The 20376-nt window shown below is 38.0% G+C and overlaps 2 protein-coding genes across 2 annotated transcripts; both read right to left on the bottom strand.

Moving 5' to 3' along the window:
* Positions 1–536: 536 nt before the first annotated feature.
* Positions 537–9235, bottom strand: LOC133981795 (E3 ISG15--protein ligase HERC5-like). Its single transcript, XM_062420646.1, is given in 23 exon segments — positions 537–852; positions 1313–1415; positions 1525–1708; positions 2410–2480; positions 2606–2663; positions 2750–2916; positions 3414–3563; positions 3705–3791; positions 4005–4148; positions 4383–4499; positions 4631–4779; positions 4931–5126; positions 5325–5430; positions 5611–5670; positions 5761–5864; positions 5992–6068; positions 6185–6309; positions 6555–6685; positions 7554–7645; positions 7725–7946; positions 8519–8610; positions 8758–8878; positions 9019–9235. Coding segments are annotated over 23 exon segments (2991 nt in total). The 3' UTR covers positions 537–634.
* Positions 9236–10268: 1033 nt separating this feature from the next.
* Positions 10269–20215, bottom strand: LOC133981797 (probable E3 ubiquitin-protein ligase HERC4). Its single transcript, XM_062420649.1, has 23 exons — positions 19971–20215; positions 19536–19656; positions 19262–19338; positions 17920–18141; positions 17694–17785; positions 16686–16816; positions 16368–16492; positions 16202–16278; positions 15968–16074; positions 15799–15858; positions 15162–15267; positions 14826–15021; positions 14104–14252; positions 13844–13960; positions 13574–13672; positions 13264–13431; positions 13006–13155; positions 12642–12808; positions 12477–12534; positions 12288–12358; positions 11305–11488; positions 11079–11181; positions 10269–10806 (listed from the first exon to the last, which is right to left on the bottom strand). The coding sequence occupies exons 1-23, from the start codon at positions 20185–20187 to the stop codon at positions 10589–10591; spliced, it is 3015 nt and encodes a 1004-aa protein (XP_062276633.1). The 5' UTR covers positions 20188–20215; the 3' UTR covers positions 10269–10588.
* Between the last annotated feature and the right edge of the window lie 161 nt (positions 20216–20376).

Raw genomic sequence — 20376 nt, 5'->3', positions numbered from 1 at the left:
CAAGAAGTTGCAAGAAAACAAACAAAGAAACACATAAAAGGGAAAAATGCAAAGAAAGGGGGGGAAATAAAAATTGCAAATGAATGCATTTCTATAATGTTAAAAAAAAAAAAAAGGCAAAACTAAAAGCAGTTCAAAAAAAGGTTGTGCAAGAAAACGTTTTTTTTTTTATTATTTCTTCTTCTCCTCTTGTTTATGCACCACAATTATTACTGTTTAAATCCATTTTATTTCTTTAGGAAGTATATCTCCGCTTTCTATACATCATTGTAAACAAAATAAGTTAATCATTTCTAGATATGTGTCATAATTTAAAAAAATATTTTCAATGACAATCTGTGAAAATAATAAAGATGCAGCAAAAACTCTGTATTGTTCAAGTAGGCTCAGAATAAACAATACAAATAAATCATTTTACTATATATAAAATTATAATTTTAGCCACTCTTTGTTCAACAATTACACCAGTTAAGACATCTCTGAATAATACAAATGTACAATATATTTTCATCAGTATTTTCCCTCTGTGGCCTGAACTCAGCCATTTATAAAGTGCTCTCTAACAGTCTTCTGTTGGGGATGCCCGCTGGAAATCAGTATAGATACAGTGTATCATCGGGGTACAGTGCCACCATCACTTGTGGCAGTTTCTCTTGTTGCTCAGGGCCTCTGTCAGCCTGTCTCGCATGATCTCCTTGGTGGAGTATATGGGCAACTCTAGGATCGAGAAACACGTATGTGTCTCAGGGTAGTACTGGTCGTAGGAGAGGTCTTCAACTTGTTTGACTCGAACTGTCATCTTGATTGTATCCACACCAAGAATAGGAACCTTCTCAAACCCTGTCACAAACCCTAGTGGATGATAGAGAAAGAAAATAATGATGAGTTCCTTCTTTTTTAATTTATTTTCGTGACATCCTCTGTGTTAAGCTCTGCACTGCCGGCTGCAATTCAGCTATGATGTTATCACTGCTTGTGCTAACTAGACAAATTCGTTATTTTGATTTTAAGCAACTACCATTGTTGGTAAGACATCAACACACGTGCATTTTTTCACAAAAGACTTACCACATAGGGTACAGAACAGTAAATGTAAAATGTTCATGAACCATTTAGACAGAAATAGCTCTGGGGGATTAAACAGTATTGAAAAATTACTTAATTTCATTACAATGATATTTTCCTTGAAATATGTGAAATCTTGTCTAGCAGATTAAGAGTATAATTTAAATGTGATTTTATAAATTGTATTTGTTTTTGGGTTTTTTTAATTCAAGGTTTTTCATATGTTAAAATGAGGTACAATACTTACAAAGGAAAGCTGTCTTCTGATCCTCAGTTAGTTCATCAACAACCTCCCAAAACATCTGTATGGTGGGGTGTCCAGCATGGTAACCCCACTCATAACCTGTGTTCTAAATACAGTGAAACAGAGTGTTATAGTTACTACAGTTTTAGATTGTTATAATTATTTTTCACATGGTCAAATCAAGCACATGAAGATGTGCTAAATCAGGACTGCACCTGTTTCAGCTTTGTCCAATCATGGAAGTCTTTGCCCACAAGAACTTCCTGTAGCTCCTTTGGCCGAAACAGCTTCACCAAATCCCGGTCACACACCTGGAAGAAGCCTCGCTTGAACTCCTGGAACAGCCTCACCACTGATGTGTTGAAGGCATAATTCACGTAGGCATCAACAAACTCCTTCCTGTTTAGTAGGTTAAAATTTTAAATTAAATTTGCCTCTTGAGTATTTTCAATCCTAGCTCTCTGAAAACCATTTTTCTGTGAAATCTATTGCTCTATTTCCTCATTTACAAAGCTTATGGTGCACCTCATGGGTCAAGTCTGGGTCTCATTCTCTTCTCTATTTAGTCCCTACCTTGGTAATATAAGTATTTTAGATGTCTGTTTCATTCCCATGCAGATGATACACACACATATCTTCATGATAACCCTACTGGTAACAGCAGTTTGGCTGCCCTGAAACAAAAAAAACAAACTAACCCTAACCCTAACCCTAACCCTAACCCTAACCTTCAGGGCTTTTGACTTAAACCCGCAGGAGAGAATAAATTATTTAAATGTTAGCCATCTTTCATTAGCTTCTCTCTGCTTCAAGAATACAGTTAAAAATTGTGTAACTTGCTTTTAAGACATTAAAATTGACTGGCTAAAAATGATATCTTAGACCTCCCACACAAGAGTGCACGCTTCACACAGTTCCCAGTCTAGATTGGTTATCAAGTATGCTCTCAAGCTTTTAAAAACAGATAAATACAAAAAAATGTGGAATTTATGTATAATGTTATATTTGGCACCCTATAACGTGTATTCATGCTGATGTCACTTTTTAAAATTCTCACATAAATAACAAATGCAGAAAAATAAATGCTGTGATGGTCTTACTTATTTTGATTTGTCACCAGCTTTTCAGGATTGTCAGGATCAAGGTCAACGTCTGTCTCATCCCAGTTGATCTGTTGATCAGTAACAAGAGAAAACAAGTAAATGACATCACTGCTTTAGGCAATGAAATATTGCTAGTTAGATAGCATAAAGCAAATACATAAGAATAGTTATTGAACATCTGTAAAACACCTACTAAGAAGTACATGTCCAGGTTTTCGATGTCATCTTCTTCCAGGATGTACTGTAGAGTCCTTGAAACACAATAAAAGAAATAACATTTAGGGTCTGTACAATATTTACAGTTCAGCACCTAAAATTTACATTAATTTTCTCTTACTTTCCAATGCAGGGACTGAATTCCATCATATCCTCCAGTGAAGGCTTAACACCGAGCAGCTTCTTGAACAGTACCAGTGGGAATGGTAAGTGTATGATGCACTGGTTGAACAAGGCCAATCCACACAGAACTCCAAACAGGAAGTATCTCTTCTCGTCCTGTTTTGCCTGTTATTGATGATGGTAGAGACAATTAAAATCAGGAATCTATGAATTGCCTGGGTATATGATTGATCATTCATACATCTTATGAGTGAATATTGGGGATGGCTCAGGAGGTATGGTATTGGTTTGGTATTGGTTGCTCCTAATCAAAAGATCGGTGGTTCGATTCTCAACTCCTTCTATCCGCATGTTGATGTGTCCTTTGGGCAAGATACTTAACTCCAAATTGCTCCTGATGGCTGGGCCAATGGTGTGTGAATGTGTTTGAATGTCAGCTCTCCCCTGATGAGCAGGTTGGCACCGTGTGTAGCAACCCCTGCCATCAGCGCATGAATGTGTGTGTGAATGGGTGAATGGGACACAGTGTAAAAGCACTTGGAGTAGTCAGAAGACTACAAAAGTGCTGTACAAGTACAGTCCATTTTACCATTTATCATTTATTGTTTAATTCATGTATATCACCATCAAAAGGGATCTTGTATGAGGATCTGAAGTCTTACTCTTGAGGGGAACCATGCCAGCGTTTTGGAGTCGTTGAACATGAACATCTCAGATTCAGCAGAGAACATCTCATGAAACACGTCATGAAAAAAGTCTTTTATTTGGAGATTATCATCATCAACAGCATGATAGTTTGCATCAAAGTAGACCTAGAAGACAGAGGGACACAATCTAAGTTTCTTGCTGAAACCACAGCTTAAGCAAAAGTAAACAGTAACAGTAGTGCAACATTTGTAGTCTGACTTTGGCCATGCTATGGCTAGCAGATGAAAACTATGGTAACTGTTTACCATAAGAGTTCTCTTGTAGTTACTGTGATCAACAGCAGCCAGTTGTTGAAATGTGTCTTCCAAAACTGTTGCTCGCTTCAGGTCCAGCTCAAAAAGCAGCCTTTGGAGCAAAGGGGGAAACCCCCAAAGTACCGAAAGCAAATCAAAGAAGACATGATCCACTGCTTCATCCTAGAGCAAAGTTCAAGGTTTCATTTGTCATAGCATCTTTTATTATTTTTCTATTGTCCAACTTCAGTTTCTCAAATGAATAATGTGTTTAATAATAATAACATAGGTTTTCTTGTGAGTTTTATTAACCCTGACAGTGTTGTGTGTAAAGGCTTGTTCTCATGAGGCACAGTTTAAAGCTTCAGTTACCTTTGTGTATTCAGCATTCATGTCAAACACCCTTTTCTTTGATTTCAGATCCATCACAATTGGAAAGCTGCATAGGATAAGTGGCTCAACACGCATGTTCTGAAATGAAAAAAACATACAGGTCCTTTATGTTCAACAATAAATGACAACCACAGGAGATCAGATTTTGAGGTTTTACATTGATGGACAGTGTCTGAAAAGAGTCAGAAAAGAGACAGAAAGAAGGAATAAGTTGACAGCCGTCATTAAGTTATTCACACCTATTACATACAACATGGCTTTAGCTTACAAACTAATTAACCATCAGTTTTTTTTTACCTTGTGCTGTGACCGTGAACGCCAAAGCCGCAGATCCTGATTGAGAAAGCCTTCATCCATTGACAAACAAAAATCTCTTTCTGGCATCCTTCGACGTTCTGTGATCCTGCTGTTGGCCTTTAAAACATGTTTTATTTATTAGGTGAAAAGTTCAAAATGAAAACTTCATGTAACAACCTTGAGTAGGATTTGGTTTGGGTTATACTGTGTGGCATTCACAAAAAATATAGTTAACCAGTGATACTAACATTGTACATGTATTGGAGGACCAGTAGCAGGTTTTTGACACCATTGTTGCGTGGAACCGGATGTAAGGACAGGATCACTGAGAGGGTCTGCTTCCACACTTTAACATATTTAACCATGGTGGAGGGTGACAGTGAGGACCACCAGTCCCCTGAGGAAGACACAGACTTTAAGGTCAGTGAGTATTTCACAATTGACATACCTTGAAACTATTAAAAGTTTTAATCCTTATAATTTTAGTCCTGGTTGATTTGACAGCACCTGTGGTTACTGTGAAGGTTCATGTATGGTGGTGACAGTACCTATGACCCGGAGGCTGTCAGCAGACAGTCTTACTACAGCATCAGCAACGGCCTCAGCTAGGTTTGTGCTCTGTTGCCGTTTGTGTTTCTGGATCACATGCAGAAGCTCAATGAGAAGCAGATAGATCCTCAGCCCCTCCACTCCTACTGGATTCTTATCAAGAGTGGGAAGCAAGTGCATGACAGCAGTTTCAACCTGTTGGTTTAAAAAGGATTTGAAAGGGTAAAAACAGTGCATTATTTCAGACTTTTCAAAAACATCATAACAAGTTAACTCACTCATTATAAAAAGGAGGATGACAGTGATTACATGCATTTATACAAAATAAACCATGCCATTACTAACAGTAACACTTTTCAATGCATTTTTATAAAATACATGTGAGTTACATACCTCTGCCAAAACAGTTTCCTTCTTCACCAGTTTCTTGAAATTGCGGCGTGCAACTGACAAGTTCAAGCCGAAGTATGTTGGAGAGGTTTGGAAATGCTTATCTCTGCTAAAAACACAAAGAGACAAGTCAAGTCTACAACCACCAATTTCATCACAATCCATTCAATTAATGCAGAAATATCCCAGTCTGGACCAAAGTGGTGGACAAACCAGACACTGGTGTGGCCAAAAATGTTACTATTCACCAGAAAAAAAAATGTATCATGCACAGAAGTACTGCCTTTACCTTTGCTCAAGGAAGCTTTGATTCACACAGGATGCAAAAGAAAATATCCTTTGGATTTCCCTGTGAAAATGTAATATTTTAAGTGTATTGAATTGATAACATACTGATAGCATATAATGTTAAAACATCAAGCTACTTCAATATACTTACTGTTTGATCTTTTTCCATGACTTTGAATCATGTTCAGAGGTCCATCTGTCAATCAAACCATCAAGACAGTGCTGAACCTTGTTCATACTGTCACTGTTTGACCCCTCATGAACGTCCTGCTAAAGAAACAAGTTGAATTGTTTAAAAAGTGACTTTACACATATAAATCATCAGTGTAACCTTATTGTTACACTTCCCACAATCCTGTAATGGATGTATTATTGTTTGTACCTCAGTGGATGAGCATGTTGCAAATGAGCAGCCTCCTCCTGCATAGATGTCCCGAATTTGAGGAGCATCAGCGGCGTCTGCAATAATGAATGTAATGTAATGTAAACAAATGTAATCTATCATTGAAGTAAGTGAACATTTTTACAATTCAGTTTGGTTATTGTACTAGATACTATAGCATAAATGGAGTTACCCTGTGGTAGTTGAACAGGCAGTGGCACAGATGGATGACTCTCCTCTCCATGTCCCAGCTGGCCTTGCTCTCCATACCCAAAGGAGTAGACTTTCTTGGAGTCCGTCATCACTAATGTGTGATGTCTGAATAGATTGTATATTTAAAAACAGCATTTTTAATATCATATGAGACATATAGAGACTTCTTAGTTTTTACTGGAGCACTTTCCAGGCCTGTAATATTGAACTGCCACTGTTTACCAGTTACTGTTTAGTAGTCATCTCTGGTTTTAAAAGACCATTATTATCTTGACACTTGTGATGTGATGTGAAGATACTCAGCCAAACAGGCTCAGAATAATTGCATTATGTAAGGTGATGTACTGTACCGTCCACATGCAATCTTGATGACCTTTGCCCCCCAGAATTCTGCAACAATGCGAGGACGTAGTTCATCACTGAATGAGTTGTGCCCAAGCTGTCCATACTGACCAGAGCCAAATGTAAACACTACACCATCCTGAAGAAGTAACCAGACAACCATAGTTTAAAGTCCTGCAGTAATTATACTTCTCACTTCCATATTTATCTGCAGTAAGTTGGTATTTGAGAATCATCACCCAACTCTTCAGTTTCTCTGAATTGTGTTGTAGTGTTTAAGTATCATTACCAGAGCTTTGTGAATTAGAGTTGGAGTGTTTTAGTATCTTTCAACTCAGTGTTTTTGGTTTTAGGCCTTGCATCTTTACCATTTTGATTCACTCTCACAGCTCTCATAAGCTTCCTAAATGCAGCAGGCTGCTTTCAGCAATAAGCCAAACAAAACATGTCATCACCGAACAGCAGACAGTCGGGTATTAGCTGTTGAACACAACAGAGCATTTAGCAGCTAATGAGTCAGTGTTTTCCTCAGGAGTTTGTTTTGACCAAAATAGAGGTAAAAAATTGTGATAAAATTACATTTGCCCAGTGGCAAGAAACATGACTGTAAATGAATACTCATGTTGCTCTGTATTTGCTGGATGTTTATAGCTTGTTTCTGCTGCCCCCAAGTGGTCAAAAAGTTATTAGTGCAGGTTTAATTGTGTCTGTCAATAATAATATGATGTTATATTAATAACATTAACAGAAACAACAGATGGCTGATGAATGAGTATCTGTAAATGCAAATTCAAGGCAATTCAAACTAATATTTTCATGACAGGGGATCTTGAAAATTTGAGGCTTAGGTTCACAAAACCATCCAGAATATATCTCATCATTCCAGTTATATAATGAGTAAATTAGTTATTTTCTTCATAATGTAAATTGGGTAAGAGATATGAAGCAGTAAAATGTGCTACTGTAGGTTACAACATGAGAGTGTTGGAAAGCTTTCTTTGACTAACCTTTGTCAAAATGCCAGTGTGGTCCTTTCCACAGTAGATGTGAATAGTTTTCTTCATGTCCAGTGAATGAACAGGGGTTGGTGTGTGTCTGTCTATAAACAGGAAATGTTAGTTTTTTTGCTGATAAAACGAATATAGACTAAATTAATTGTAATAATGTAGCAACATTACCTTTAGTGTCTCCCAGCCCGAGCTGTCCACAGTCATTTCTACCCCAGCTGAACACCCCTCCAGAGACAGAGAGGGCAAAGCTCTGCTCCCCCCCTGCAGCGATCTGGACCAGGGGGATCGATGACAGGGATTGGAGGTGTTGCGGTGAATTGGTGTCGAGCTTTATCTTTCCCAGACCCAGCTGGCCTCTGGAGTCCTGGCCCCATGTGTACACTCGACCATCTGTGGAGGCATCACACTGACTCATGATATGATTTTGGCATACAGGCATCTGCATTGACTGCTCGAATCTGTGGTGCTCTCTGGTGCTGTGATATATATATACAGTACCAGTCAAAAGTTTGGACACACTTTCCCATTCACATCAATGAAAAAGTGTGTCCAAACTGTTACTGATACTGTATATATGTGTGTGTGTGTGTGTGTGTGTGTGTGTGTGTGTGTGTGTGTGTGTGTGTGTGTGTGTGTGCGCGTGCGTAATACTATTCTATGCTGCTGTACAGGACATTGCTGCACTATTAATGCCCTCACCCTACTAAGGATCTAAGGGTCATGTTAAGTTATCTTTATAGCTACCCAATGTTGTTGTAATTGCTGTAATTGCCACAATTAAAGGTGACGTAGACGAGCGTGTCAACATTTTTATTTGTTTCTCTCACTGCTTGCTCAACAAGAGGACACTGAGTAAATCACACTGAAACTGTAAGAGTGGGGAGACAACAGGATTTTGTATGACCTTACAATATGTTTTTTGTTATTTTTTTTGTTCTAGTCTAGTGTAAACTTTACTGTACCTTTGGTCAGGGCAACAAAATGCTGGCTCCCACAAGCAACCTGAGATACTGGTATTTGGTACTGGTATGTGGTACACAATACATCCAGCGGCCTAGAAGACAACAGGAACAGCTTAGCTCAAATACATGGCTATGTTATTATCAGAACTGTGTAAAATGTCATAATCCAAATCCATTCTGCACAGGTTGCTGTTAGTTTGGTTCTTTGATTGACAGCATCAATGTTGTTTGTTTCTTACCTGGGTGTAAAAGGAGGGTGAGCTGAGTCCACACAGAGAACTCTGCCTGTTTCAGACAGCAGTGTGACCACATCATCGCCACAACTCACAGCCTGAATCTTCTCTTTGTATTTCACAAACTCTGGAAAAACACAGCAGATGTTACAGTTGAAAGGTGCTCTATAATTATTACAAATGTTATTAATGCTGCGACAAGAAAATGTCGTTACCAGAGCTTTGTGAGTCAGAGTTGAAGTTATGAATAAAAATAAATATGCTCACTCTGTTTTCCTCTCACTCTTCTTCCATCGTTCCTTTCGTTTGTGCGGATGATGAACGCATTTCCATTTGTTTTGACGAAAGCGAGCACGCTGTGACCTGCTGACAGATCCTTGATGTGAAAACTGAGCTTTAGTAAGTGAATTCCATCACCTGCTGCATCTGCTGAGCCCTGTTTCACCCGAAACCCCCCCTGACTGTCCTCTCCCCATGAAAACATACTGCTGAAATGACTCTGCAGGATTCACAGCTGAGTTTAATACTGTGTGAATCAGCTCAGGAGTAGAAACGAAACTTACAGCTGACTGTATGTAAACAGTGATGAGTCATGCAAAACAAAACTCACACCAACAGGCTGAAACGAAACAACACCTGGTCAGGTGATTGTTACCTTTAAATTGGGGGAAAATGAAAGTGAAATGCATTTCTTTTTTCATGAATACCGCAATATTTAGCCTAGATATTTGAAGCTGGTAAGGCTACTGCAGAGCAATGGTAAAGAATGTTTCTTATGTCCTGCCCTGTGCATGTGAACACATCATGTAGAGTGACTGAGACAGAGAGGTGAGGGCAGGACCTCAGTATCTTGAATTTTTGGATTTTTAGCGCCACATGCTGTGCAGTGATTAAATTCACACACTAGGCAACTGTGCCAAAGACTCCTTCACCGCTGAAGTCCAGGATCAGGTATCTACATGTGCTGCTGTGCAGGATGTTGTGCTTTTGGACATGGAGTCAATCAGTCAACACAACATGTATCAATATATTCAGTTTGCCCTAGCACTACACATTTTTTATATGATTATATGTTATATTACAGCATTATTATCACTGGCTCACTTTCATTTAAGCAGCATTGTCTTTTTGCATGGACCCTCTGCAAAAGCATTGGCTCCTACTGACTCCTGGAGTCAATAAAACTGATTATTGCCATTTCATACAATAACCATGAACCCCATGTCACATTTACAATTTTTGAACTGCTGCTAAATGGTCCTCCCAACCTATGTAATCCACTCAGCAACAGTAAGGGCAGGGGTTATTTTTATTTATTGGTTTTATATATAATTTATATAAAAGTTTATGCACCACAATTATTACTGTTTAAATCCATTTTATTTCTGTAGGAAACACATCTCTACATCCTGTACATCATTGTAACAAATAAAGGTAATCATTTAGATATATGTCAAAAAATATTTCAGTCACAATCTGTAAAAAAAATAAGACAGAAGAGTGGACAGCTCCTTAAGTTGCAGCAAAAACTGTTTTTGCACCATTATGTTTAACTTTATTGTTCAACTCAGTCAAAGTAAACAATACAAATAAATCATCTTTACTAATACATATTGTAATACTTTATCCCACTATTTGTTTACTGAGGATATTCAACACTTACATCAGTTAAGACATCTCTGCATAATACAAATGTACAATATATTTTCATCAGTATTTTCCCTCTGAGGCTTGAATTCATTTACAAAGTGCTCTCTAACAGTTCTTAGGCCTCTGCTGGTGATCCCCACTGGAAAGCAGCATAGATACAGTGTATCATCGGGGTACAGTGCCACCGTCACTTGCGGATGTTTCTCTTTTTGCTCAGGGCCTCTGTCAGCCTGTCTCGCATGATCTCCTTGGTGGAGTATATGGGCAACTCTAGGATCGAGAAACACGTATGTGTCTCAGGGTAGTACTGGTCGTAGGAGAGGTCTTCGACTTCTTTAACTCGAACTGTCATCTTGATCGTATCCACACCATGAATAGGAACCTTCTCAAAACCTGTCAAAAACCCTGGTGGATGATAGAGAAAGATAGTAATGAGTGAGTTTTTTCTTTTTGAATTTATTTATTTTTATGACATCCTCAGTGTTAAGCTCAGAAATAGCCCTGGGAGACTAAACAATATTGATGAATGACTTAATTAGATTACATTGATTAGTTGCTTTTCCTTGAAATATGTGAAGGGTAGTCTAGTAGATTACAAATCTAATTTAAATGTGAGTGTATAAATTGTAAGTGTTTTTATAAGTTTTTCATGTGTTTAAATGAGGTACTGTACTTACAAAGGAAAGCTGCCTTGCGATCCTCAGTGAGTTCATCAAAAACCTCCCAAAACATCTGTATGGTGGGGTGTCCGGCATGGCAATCCCCCTCATAACCTGTGTTCTAAAAACAGTGAAACAGAGCATTATAGTTACTACAGTTTTAGATTTCACATGAAGATGTGCTAAATCAGTTGTATGCTGCAGAAAAAACTTGAAAAAGAGGAGTTCTTGTTATGGACTATACTTGTTTCAGCTTTGTCCAATCATGGAAGTCTTTGCCCACAAGAATTTCCTGTAGCTCCTTTGGCCGAAACAGCTTCACCAAATCCCGGTCACACACCTGGAAGAAGCCTCGCTCGAACTCCTGGAACAGCCTCACCACTGATGTGTTGAAGGCATAATTCACGTAGGCATCCACATACTCCTTCCTGTTTAGGAGGTTAAAGTTTTAATTCATTTTAAACAAACAGGTTCACACATCTTTAGCTGCTCTCTCACTACAAACTCTGTTTCACTTTATTTCAAACATTTTCTAGTCCTCCCACTCCATTTAAAGCAAGTCAAATCATTTCTGTTTGTCACTGATCCAGAAAAAGTCCTGTCTCTACTCTAGAAATATCTGTATAGAAAAAGCACAAAATGATTTTCAGTTGGTTTAAACTGAACCTGCAGGTCTTTCAACTTTAACCAGCAGAAGAAAATAAATTACTTCAATATTAGCCACCATTTTTTAGCCTCTATATCTGCTTCAAGAATACAGTTCAAAATTGTGTTACTTACTTATAAGGCTTTAATTAGACTGGCTCCAAACTATATCTTACACCTGCCAAGCCCATCAAAGAATGCACACTTAGATCAAAAGTTACCACGTGTGGATTGGCTACCAAATATGTATCGCAACTTCTGCAATTTCACATTTCACATTAAATTCACACATTTACATTTTGTAAAGAATACAGGTACATTATTAATTAATAGCACACTATACTATTATATTATAGTATTCACCTTTTCCCTCCCTGGGTGTCAAATAACATCAGAAAATGTGTGGAATAATATGGTTATAAGTGGAACCCTACATTTTATGTTTGATAATGTTTTAAAAGCGCAGGTATATTTATAGTGTATTGTGTCAGTATAACGTGTATTAATACTGATTTCACTTTTTAAAATGACACTTAATATACCAAAACACATACAGGAGAATAAATGCTGTGATGGTCTTACTTATTTTGATTTGTCACCAGCTTTTCAGGATTGTCAGGATCGAGGTCAACGTCTGTCTCATCCCAGTTGATCTGTTGATCAGTTACAAGTAAATGACATCATTGCTTTAGGAAATGAAAGAAGATTGTCAGTTGGATAGCAGAAAACAAATAAATGAGATAAGTTATTGACCATCTGTAAAACACCTACTGAGAAGTACATGTCCAGGTTTTCGATGTCATCTTCTTCCAGGATGTACTGTAGAGTCCTTGAAACACAATAAAAGAAATAACATTTAGGGTCTGTACAATATTTACAGTTCAGCACCTAAAAGCACACAGTTGTGCTTTTTGAATTTACTTTAATTTCTCTTACTTTCCGACACATGGACTGAATTCCATCATATCCTCCAGTGAAGGCTTTACACCGAGCAGCTTCTTGAACAGAACCAATGGGAATGGTAAGTGGATGATGCACTGGTTGAACAAGGCCAATCCACACAGAAATCCAAACAGGAAGTATCTCTTCTCATCCTGCGTTGCCTGTTATTGATGATGGTAGAGACAAAGCATGCATTACTTATGTATTCATCCATTCCTGTGAGGTAGGACTTTTGAAGTGAATATTGTACAATTAATTGTGTTAATTAATGTAGATCACCATCAAAGGGAAATCCGTTGAAAAAACTAAATCTTCAGTCTATGGTTAATTTTTTCTATATGAGGCTCTATAGTCTTACTTTTGAGGGAAACCATGCCGGTGTTTTGGAGTTGTTGAATATGAACATCTCAGATTCACCAGAGAACATCTCATGAAACACATCATGAAAAAAATCTTTTATGTGGAGATTATCATCATCACCATGATGATTATTTGCATCGAAATAGACCTAGAAGACAGAAGTTTGTAATTATACAAAAGTTACTAATCAATAATGCAACCTTTTTAGTGTCACTTTGGCCACGATGTGGTTTTCAGATCAAAATTACATGTTTACCACAAGTAGCTTCTTGTAGTCACTGTGGTCAACAGCAGCCAGTTGTTCAAAGGTGTCTTCCAAAACTGATGCTTTCGTCAAGTCCAGTCTAAAGAGCAGCTTTTCAGGCAGCGCCTCACGTCCACATTTCCGAAATTTATCCCACCAGGAGCGACCCATTGTTTCCATCTAGAATACAGATCAAGATTTTTGTTTTCATAACCGATAGATAATAATAGATAAGTTTCATGTGTTCTCAAACAGAGAAAATGTTTATCAGACACAAATAATGCACAGTGATAAAAGGGGATTTCTTATCAGTTTTAGTTACCCTGGTGCATGTAGCATTCCAGTCAAACACCTTTTTCTTTGTTTGCAGATCCATCACAATTGGAAAGCTACAAAGGATAAGTGGCTCAACAGCCACCTTCTTAAAAAGAACATATAAGGGTACTTTAATCTTGCAATATGTGACAACCACTGAAGAACACAGGTTAAGAGGAAATTGTGTTTTCAACATGCATGAACAGGCATTTATAGACAAAAGCACATGACTTCAGCTCACTCACTACTCAACCAGTTGTTTTTTTGTTTTTTTTACCTTGTGCTGTGACCATGAACGCCAAAGCAACAGATCCTCTATAAGAACTTTTTGGTCAATCAACAAACAAAAGTTGTTGTCTGGGACTCTTCCAGCTTCTGCAGTCCTGCTGTTGGCCTTTAAAATAAAAGTGTTTGATCAATTAGGTGTTTAAAATGGTCTAAAAATAATCTTGATTTTGTATTAAGTGTGTAGAATTCCTGATTGAGGATTATTCTGAGTGACATGAACAGAAAATACAAACAGCAACTGATACTAACATTGTACAAGTATTGGAGGACCAGTAGCAGGTTTTTGACTCCAGTGTTTCGTGGAACCGGACGCAAGGACAGGATCACTGAGAGGGTCTGCTTCCACACATCAATATATTTAATCATGGTGGAAGCTGACAGTGAGGACCACCAGTCCCCTGAGGAAGAATGTGTGGAGATAAGCAAACATTATTGTCTGTTCAAAACAGAGCAGAAGTCAAGTTTAAGATTTCAGTCCAGACGCCCACTTCATCAGATCTGCAACATGTAGCATCAAAAGGTTAATACAGAAAGCACTGAATGAGCAGCTACTTTTTCATAAGTACCAGAAGAGTAGCTGTTGCTTTAATACAGAGATTGGTCAAAAATAATTGCAACCATGATCTCATTCCATGATGCTGACAACAGTAGTTTTTTCACTCAATAAAAGAGAAGGTGTGCAGCCTGTTGCCTGCTGCTCTTTATCTAACAGCTCTTTGTGGCTGGTCATTTTTCTTTTACTCCTCAAAATTAAAAATAATCCACGGACTACAAAAAGACCAATAATGGCAATGATAATGATAATGATAATGAATTGTCTTTTTTTGTAGACACTTTTCAGAAATAACTTATTGCAGCCTGTATTACCCCGAAATATTAAAAAGGTAGGATGGGATTCCTTCAGTATTACAATTTTAAAATACTGCCACTTCTTAAAATAAAAGATAAAATAAAAAACTGTATTATGGTACCTATGACCTGGAGGCTGTCAGCAGACAGTCCTACTATGGCAGCAGCAACGGCCTCAGCAAGTTTTGTGCTCCATTGCCATTTCATTTTCTGGATCACATGCAGAAGCTCAATGAGAAGCAGATAGATCCTCAGCCCCTCCACTCCTACTGGATTCTTATCAAGAGTGGGAAGCAAGTGCATGACAGCAGTTTCAACCTGTTGGTTTAAAAAGGATTTGAAAGGGTCACGAGTCATTTTCACTCATTATAAATGGGAGGGTAAACGTGATTATATGCGGTAATACAAAATAAATCATGCCATATTTAACAGTAACACTTTTCAAAGCATTTACATACCTCTGCCAAAACAGTGTCCTTCTTCACCAGTTTATTGAAATTGTGGTTTGCGACTGACAAGTTCAAGCCGAAGTATGTTGGAGAGGTTTGGAAATGCTTATCTCTGCTAAAAACACAAAGAGACAAGACTGAAAGTGTACATCTACACAAGCAGCTCTGTCAGGGTGAATTTAGGCACACTGGTGCTTTGAGCTGAATGCTAACGTTAATATGTAAACTTGTCCGCAATTACAGTGCTAACATGCTAATTTTTAGGAGCTATGTTTACAGTGACCAATTTCTTAGTTAAGTGTGTAATTATGTAAACATGTACTATGTGAATGTGATTAGTTTGGTCATAAAGTGCTGGACAAATAAGAATTTGATCCGATGATGGTGGTGGTTAAAAAAAAACTAAATAAAACTGTTTGTGCTTGATGAAAAGTGACTGAAAAGGATTTATCCTCTAAAGTCCGTGATTATCTGCACTAATTTCCTCACAATCCATCCAGTTGTTGAGATATTTCATTATGGACCAAAGTGGTGGACTAAACAGGCACTAACACTTCCATCCCTAGAGCAATGCTGCTGATATGGCCAAAAATGTTACTATTCACCAGATAAAAAAGATGATCATGCACAGAGGTACTGCTTTTACCTTTGCTCAAGGAAGCTTTGATTCACACAGGATGCAGATGAAAACGTCCTTTGGATTTCCCTGCAAAGATTTAATGTTATAAGTGTATTGTATTGATAACATAGTCTTGATAGCTATGAAGCCAAATTAATAATTTCAGTCAAAACCAAAGCTACTTCATTATACTTACTGTTCTATCTTTTTCCATGACTCTGAATCATGTGCAGAGCTCCATTTGTCAATCAAACCATCAAGACAGTGCTGTGTTACGTTGTTCATACTGTCACTGTTTGACCCCTCAAGAACGTCCTGCGAAAGACATAAGTTGAGTTGTTTAAAAAGTGACTTTACAAGTATAAATCATCTGTGTCATCTTATTGTTACGCCTCCAACCATCATGTAATGGATGTATTATTGTTTGTACCTCAGTAGACGAGAATGTTGCAAATGAACAGTTTCCTCCTGCGTAGATGTTCCGAATTTGGGGAACATCAATGGCGTCTACAGTAATGATACAGTAAAAATATCATCTATCATTTTACTATTCAGTTTGGTTATTGTACTAGATACTATAGCATAAATGGTGTTACCCTGTGGTAGTTGAACAGGCAGCGGCACAGATGGATGACTCTCCTCTCCATGTCCCAGCTGACCTTGCTCTCCACACCCAAAGGAGTAGACTCTCTTGGAGTCCGTCATCACTAATGTGTGATGTCTGAATAGATTGTACATTTAAAAACAAGCCTTTATAATATAATATGAGACATGTAGACATACTTTCATGCACTATTTTTTAAAAGAACAGCTTCCAGGCCTGTAATACTGAGCTGTCACTGTTTTTTGTCATCCCGGGTTCCCAAGCCCAATAGGCTCAGAGTTATTGCATTATGTAAGGTGATGTACTGTACCGTCCACATGCAATCTTGATGACCTTTGCCCCCCAGAGCTCTGCAACAATGCGAGGACGTAGTTCATCACTGAATGAGTTGTGCCCAAGCTGTCCATACTGACCAGAGCCAAATGTAAACACTACACCATCCTGAAGAAGTAACCAGACAACCATAGTTTAAAGTCCTGGAGTAATTATACTTCTCATTTCCATATGTATTCACGGTTATTCTGTATTTGAGAATCATCACCCAACTCTTCAGTTTCTCTGAACTGTGTTTTAGTGTTTCAGTATCTTTCAACTCAGTGCTTTTGGTTTTCCAGCTTGCAACTTTACTGTTTTGGTTCCTTCTTACAGCTCTCATCAGCTTCCCAAATGCAGCAGGCTGCTTTCAGCAATAAGCCCCCTGTACACTATCACACCAGCACCAAACAGCAGACAGAGTTGGGTGCTAGCTGGTGAACATATTTAGCAACTAATGAGTCAATATTTTCCTCATGAGTTTGTATTGACCAAAATAGAGGTAAAAAAAAAAAAAAAAGCGATTACTGAATATATATTGGACCTACATTTGCCCAGTGGCAAGAAACATTACTATATATTAATGCTCACGTTGCTCTGTATTTGCTGGACATGTAAATAAGAAACTGTTATTGAACAAGTTTCTTTTAACCTAAAAGATGATGTGTGTATAGCTTGTTTCTGCTGCCACCAAGTGGTCAAAATGTGAGTTAATGGAGAGCTAATGGTGTCTGTCAATATGATGTTAAATTACTGTAATTAAAAGGAAACAACTGGTGAATAAGTATCTGTGCTTTGCATCTGCTAATTGCACACTACTTCTATTTATTTTGAGGCAATTCAAACTAATATTTTCATGACAGGATTGGGTTTCATTTGGTGAGTAAATTAGTTATTTTCTTCAAAATGTCCACTGTCTAGGAGATAGAAATCAGTCTTTTCCAGAAATAAAATGTGCTACTGTAGGTTACAACATGAGAGTGTTGGAAAACTTTCTTTGACTAACCTTTGTCAAAATGGCAGTGTGGTCCTTTCCACAAGAGATGTGAATAGTTTTCTTCATGTCCAGAGAATGAACAGGGTTTGGTGTGTGTCTGTCTATAAACAGGAAATGTTATGTTAACGAAATATAATATATTCAAAACACAGCTAGGTAGCCGGACCATATTGCTTTTGCTAATAAAATGAATATAGACAAAATGAATTCAAACAAAAAAATGTAGCAACATTACCTGTGGTGTCTCCCAGTCCGAGCTGTCCACAGTCATTTCTGCCCCAGCTGAACACCCCTCCAGAGACAGAGAGGGCAAAGCTCTGTTCCCCCCCTGCAGCGATCTGGACCAGGGGGATCGATGACAGAGATCTGAGATGTTGGGGTGAATCGCCACCGAGTTTCCTCCTTCCTAGACCCAGCTGGCCTCTGAAGTCCTGGCCCCATGTATACACCTGACCATCTATGGGGACATCATATTGACTCATGATATGACTCATGCTAAATTTTGATAATTAAATCATGTATGCACATGTACATCTGATTTTCAAGATTATCAACATTACTGCACCTCCACCCTTTAAGTGCTTTGTACAACTAACCTCGGAGCAGATGAGCAGAACTACAAGGTGGACCTCAGTGTGGCAGTGTCATATTCCCATACGATGAACTGTTCTTGCTCAATCAGCTTTCTCATGCAAAGCTATTAAAGAGATTTCAAAGTCTTCTCTAGAGAAACAAAAAAATGGATTCTAAAGAACCAAACATGCCAGCATTATTATAAAATAATATTATTATAATCCTTATTTTAGTTTATTTTATTAGTAGTATTTCTATCGTATTTCCTTACGTTAAGTGAGTTTCTGTTGCTATGGTACTGTTTTGTGTTGTTCTGCGTTCATCGACCCATGTTTCTTGTATCCTTCCTGATGTATTTTGTGCTTGTGTCTTTCTACCCACCTTGCCCTACCTGTTGTACTTTATACCTGTCTACTCTGTCTAGTGTTTGTAACCCTTGCGTTGGACTATCACAAGGACTGCAGATGGAAACTAGCCAATGGCTATACTCTGGTGCAATGCATCTTTTCTCTTTGAGATTAATGTCAATTGTACATTGCATTAACTGCTCAAATCTCTCTGCATTAAAGTTCAGCACTGGTGGGCAGACAGCACTTGTTGTTTGTTTGTGTATGTGTACATATATAATATTCTTTGTATATTTATGTTAACCTAGTAAATTATATAAAAGTATAAGATTGTGCTTTTCATAATAATTACATTATGCTATATTCTATGCTGCTGTGCAGGACATCGCTGCACTATTAATGCCCTCACCCTACTAAGCATCATGTTAAGTTATCTTTATAGCAACCAGATGTTGTTGTAATTGCCACAACTAAAGGTGACGTAGATGAGCATGTCAAGATTTTTATCTTGTTTCTCTCACTGCCTGCTCAACAAGAGGACACTGTGAGTAAATCACACTGAAACTGAAAGAGTGGGGAGACAACAGGATTTTGTATGACCTGACAATGTGTTTTTTGTTATTTTTTTGTTCTAGTCTAGTGTAAACTTTACTGTACCTTTGGTCAGGGCAACAGAATGCTGGCTCCCACAAGCAACCTGAGATACTGGTATGTTACACAACACTTCCAGCGGCCTGAGAGATAACAGGAAAAAGCTCAATTCAAATACATTGCTCTGTAATTATTAGAACTATAGCTGTGAAGATTTTTCAAATGCAGACAAAGTTAACAATATACAAATAAATACAATGTCATAATCCAAATCCATTCTGCATATGTTGCTGTTAGTTTGGGTCCCTGATTGACAGCATCAATGTTGTTTTTTTCTTACCTGGGTGTAAAAGGAGGGTGAGCTGAGTCCACACAGAGAACTCTGCCTGTTTCAGACAGCAGTGTGACCACATCATCGCCACAACTCACAGCCTGAATCTTCTCTTTGTATTTCACAAACTCTGGAAAAAGCACATATAAGTGGTTATCTTCTGATCAGACTTAAACATATTAATTAATTAATTAATTAATTAATTAATGTTTTTATTTATTTATTTATTTGGGCCGGACGGAGCACTAACAGTGCATCATGCACTCTGTTAGCCTATGGTTTTAGTTATTTGTGTTTCTTCCGTTTTTTGGGTGGTGAGGGTAGGCGGTAAAACTGTTTTGAGAGGTGCTCTATAAATAAAGGTTATAATTAGTAGTATTGTTAATGCTGCAACAAGAAAATATCACCAGTTATTGTGTTACAAAATAAAATAAAGATGCTCACTCTGGTTTCCTCTCACTCTTCTTCCATCGTTGCTCTCGTTTGTGCGGATGATGGACACGTTTCCCTCACTTTTGACGAAAGCGAGCGCACTGTGACCTGCTGACAGATCCTTGATGTGAAAACTGAGCTTCAGAAAGTAAACTCCATCACCTGCTGCACTTGCTGAGCCCTTTTTCACCCGAAACCCCCCCTGACTGTCCTCTCCCCATATAAACATAATGCTGAAATGACTTTGCGGATGTCACAGCTGAGTTTAAAACTCTGTGAGGAGAAACGAAACTTACCGCTGACTGCATGTCAACAGTGATGAGTGGTGCAAAACAAAACTCACACCAACAGGCTGAAACGAAACAACAACACTAAGTCAGCTGATTGTTACCGGAAAATAAAATTGTAGGCTATTTCT

This window comes from Scomber scombrus, chromosome 6 (genome assembly GCF_963691925.1).
Source record: "Scomber scombrus chromosome 6, fScoSco1.1, whole genome shotgun sequence".
Lineage (NCBI taxonomy): Eukaryota > Metazoa > Chordata > Actinopteri > Scombriformes > Scombridae > Scomber > Scomber scombrus.
The sequence above is the reverse complement of the archived record's forward strand: the minus strand, read 5'-3'. Positions and strand labels throughout refer to the sequence as shown.

What these genes read in the sequence shown, in the direction of transcription:
- LOC133981797 (XM_062420649.1), bottom strand. Translation starts at nt 20,187, where the DNA reads ATGTTTATATGGGGAGAGGACAGTCAGGGGGGGTTTCGGGTGAAAAAG. An exon ending in CAAAGCTTCCTTGAGCAAAG is followed by an intron (nt 15,268 to 15,798) that starts GTAAAAGCAGTA and finishes TTGTGTTTTTAG; the next exon opens with CAGAGATAAGCATTTCCAAA. An exon ending in TGACAGCCTCCAGGTCATAG is followed by an intron (nt 14,253 to 14,825) that starts GTACCATAATAC and finishes ATTCTTCCTCAG; the next exon opens with GGGACTGGTGGTCCTCACTG.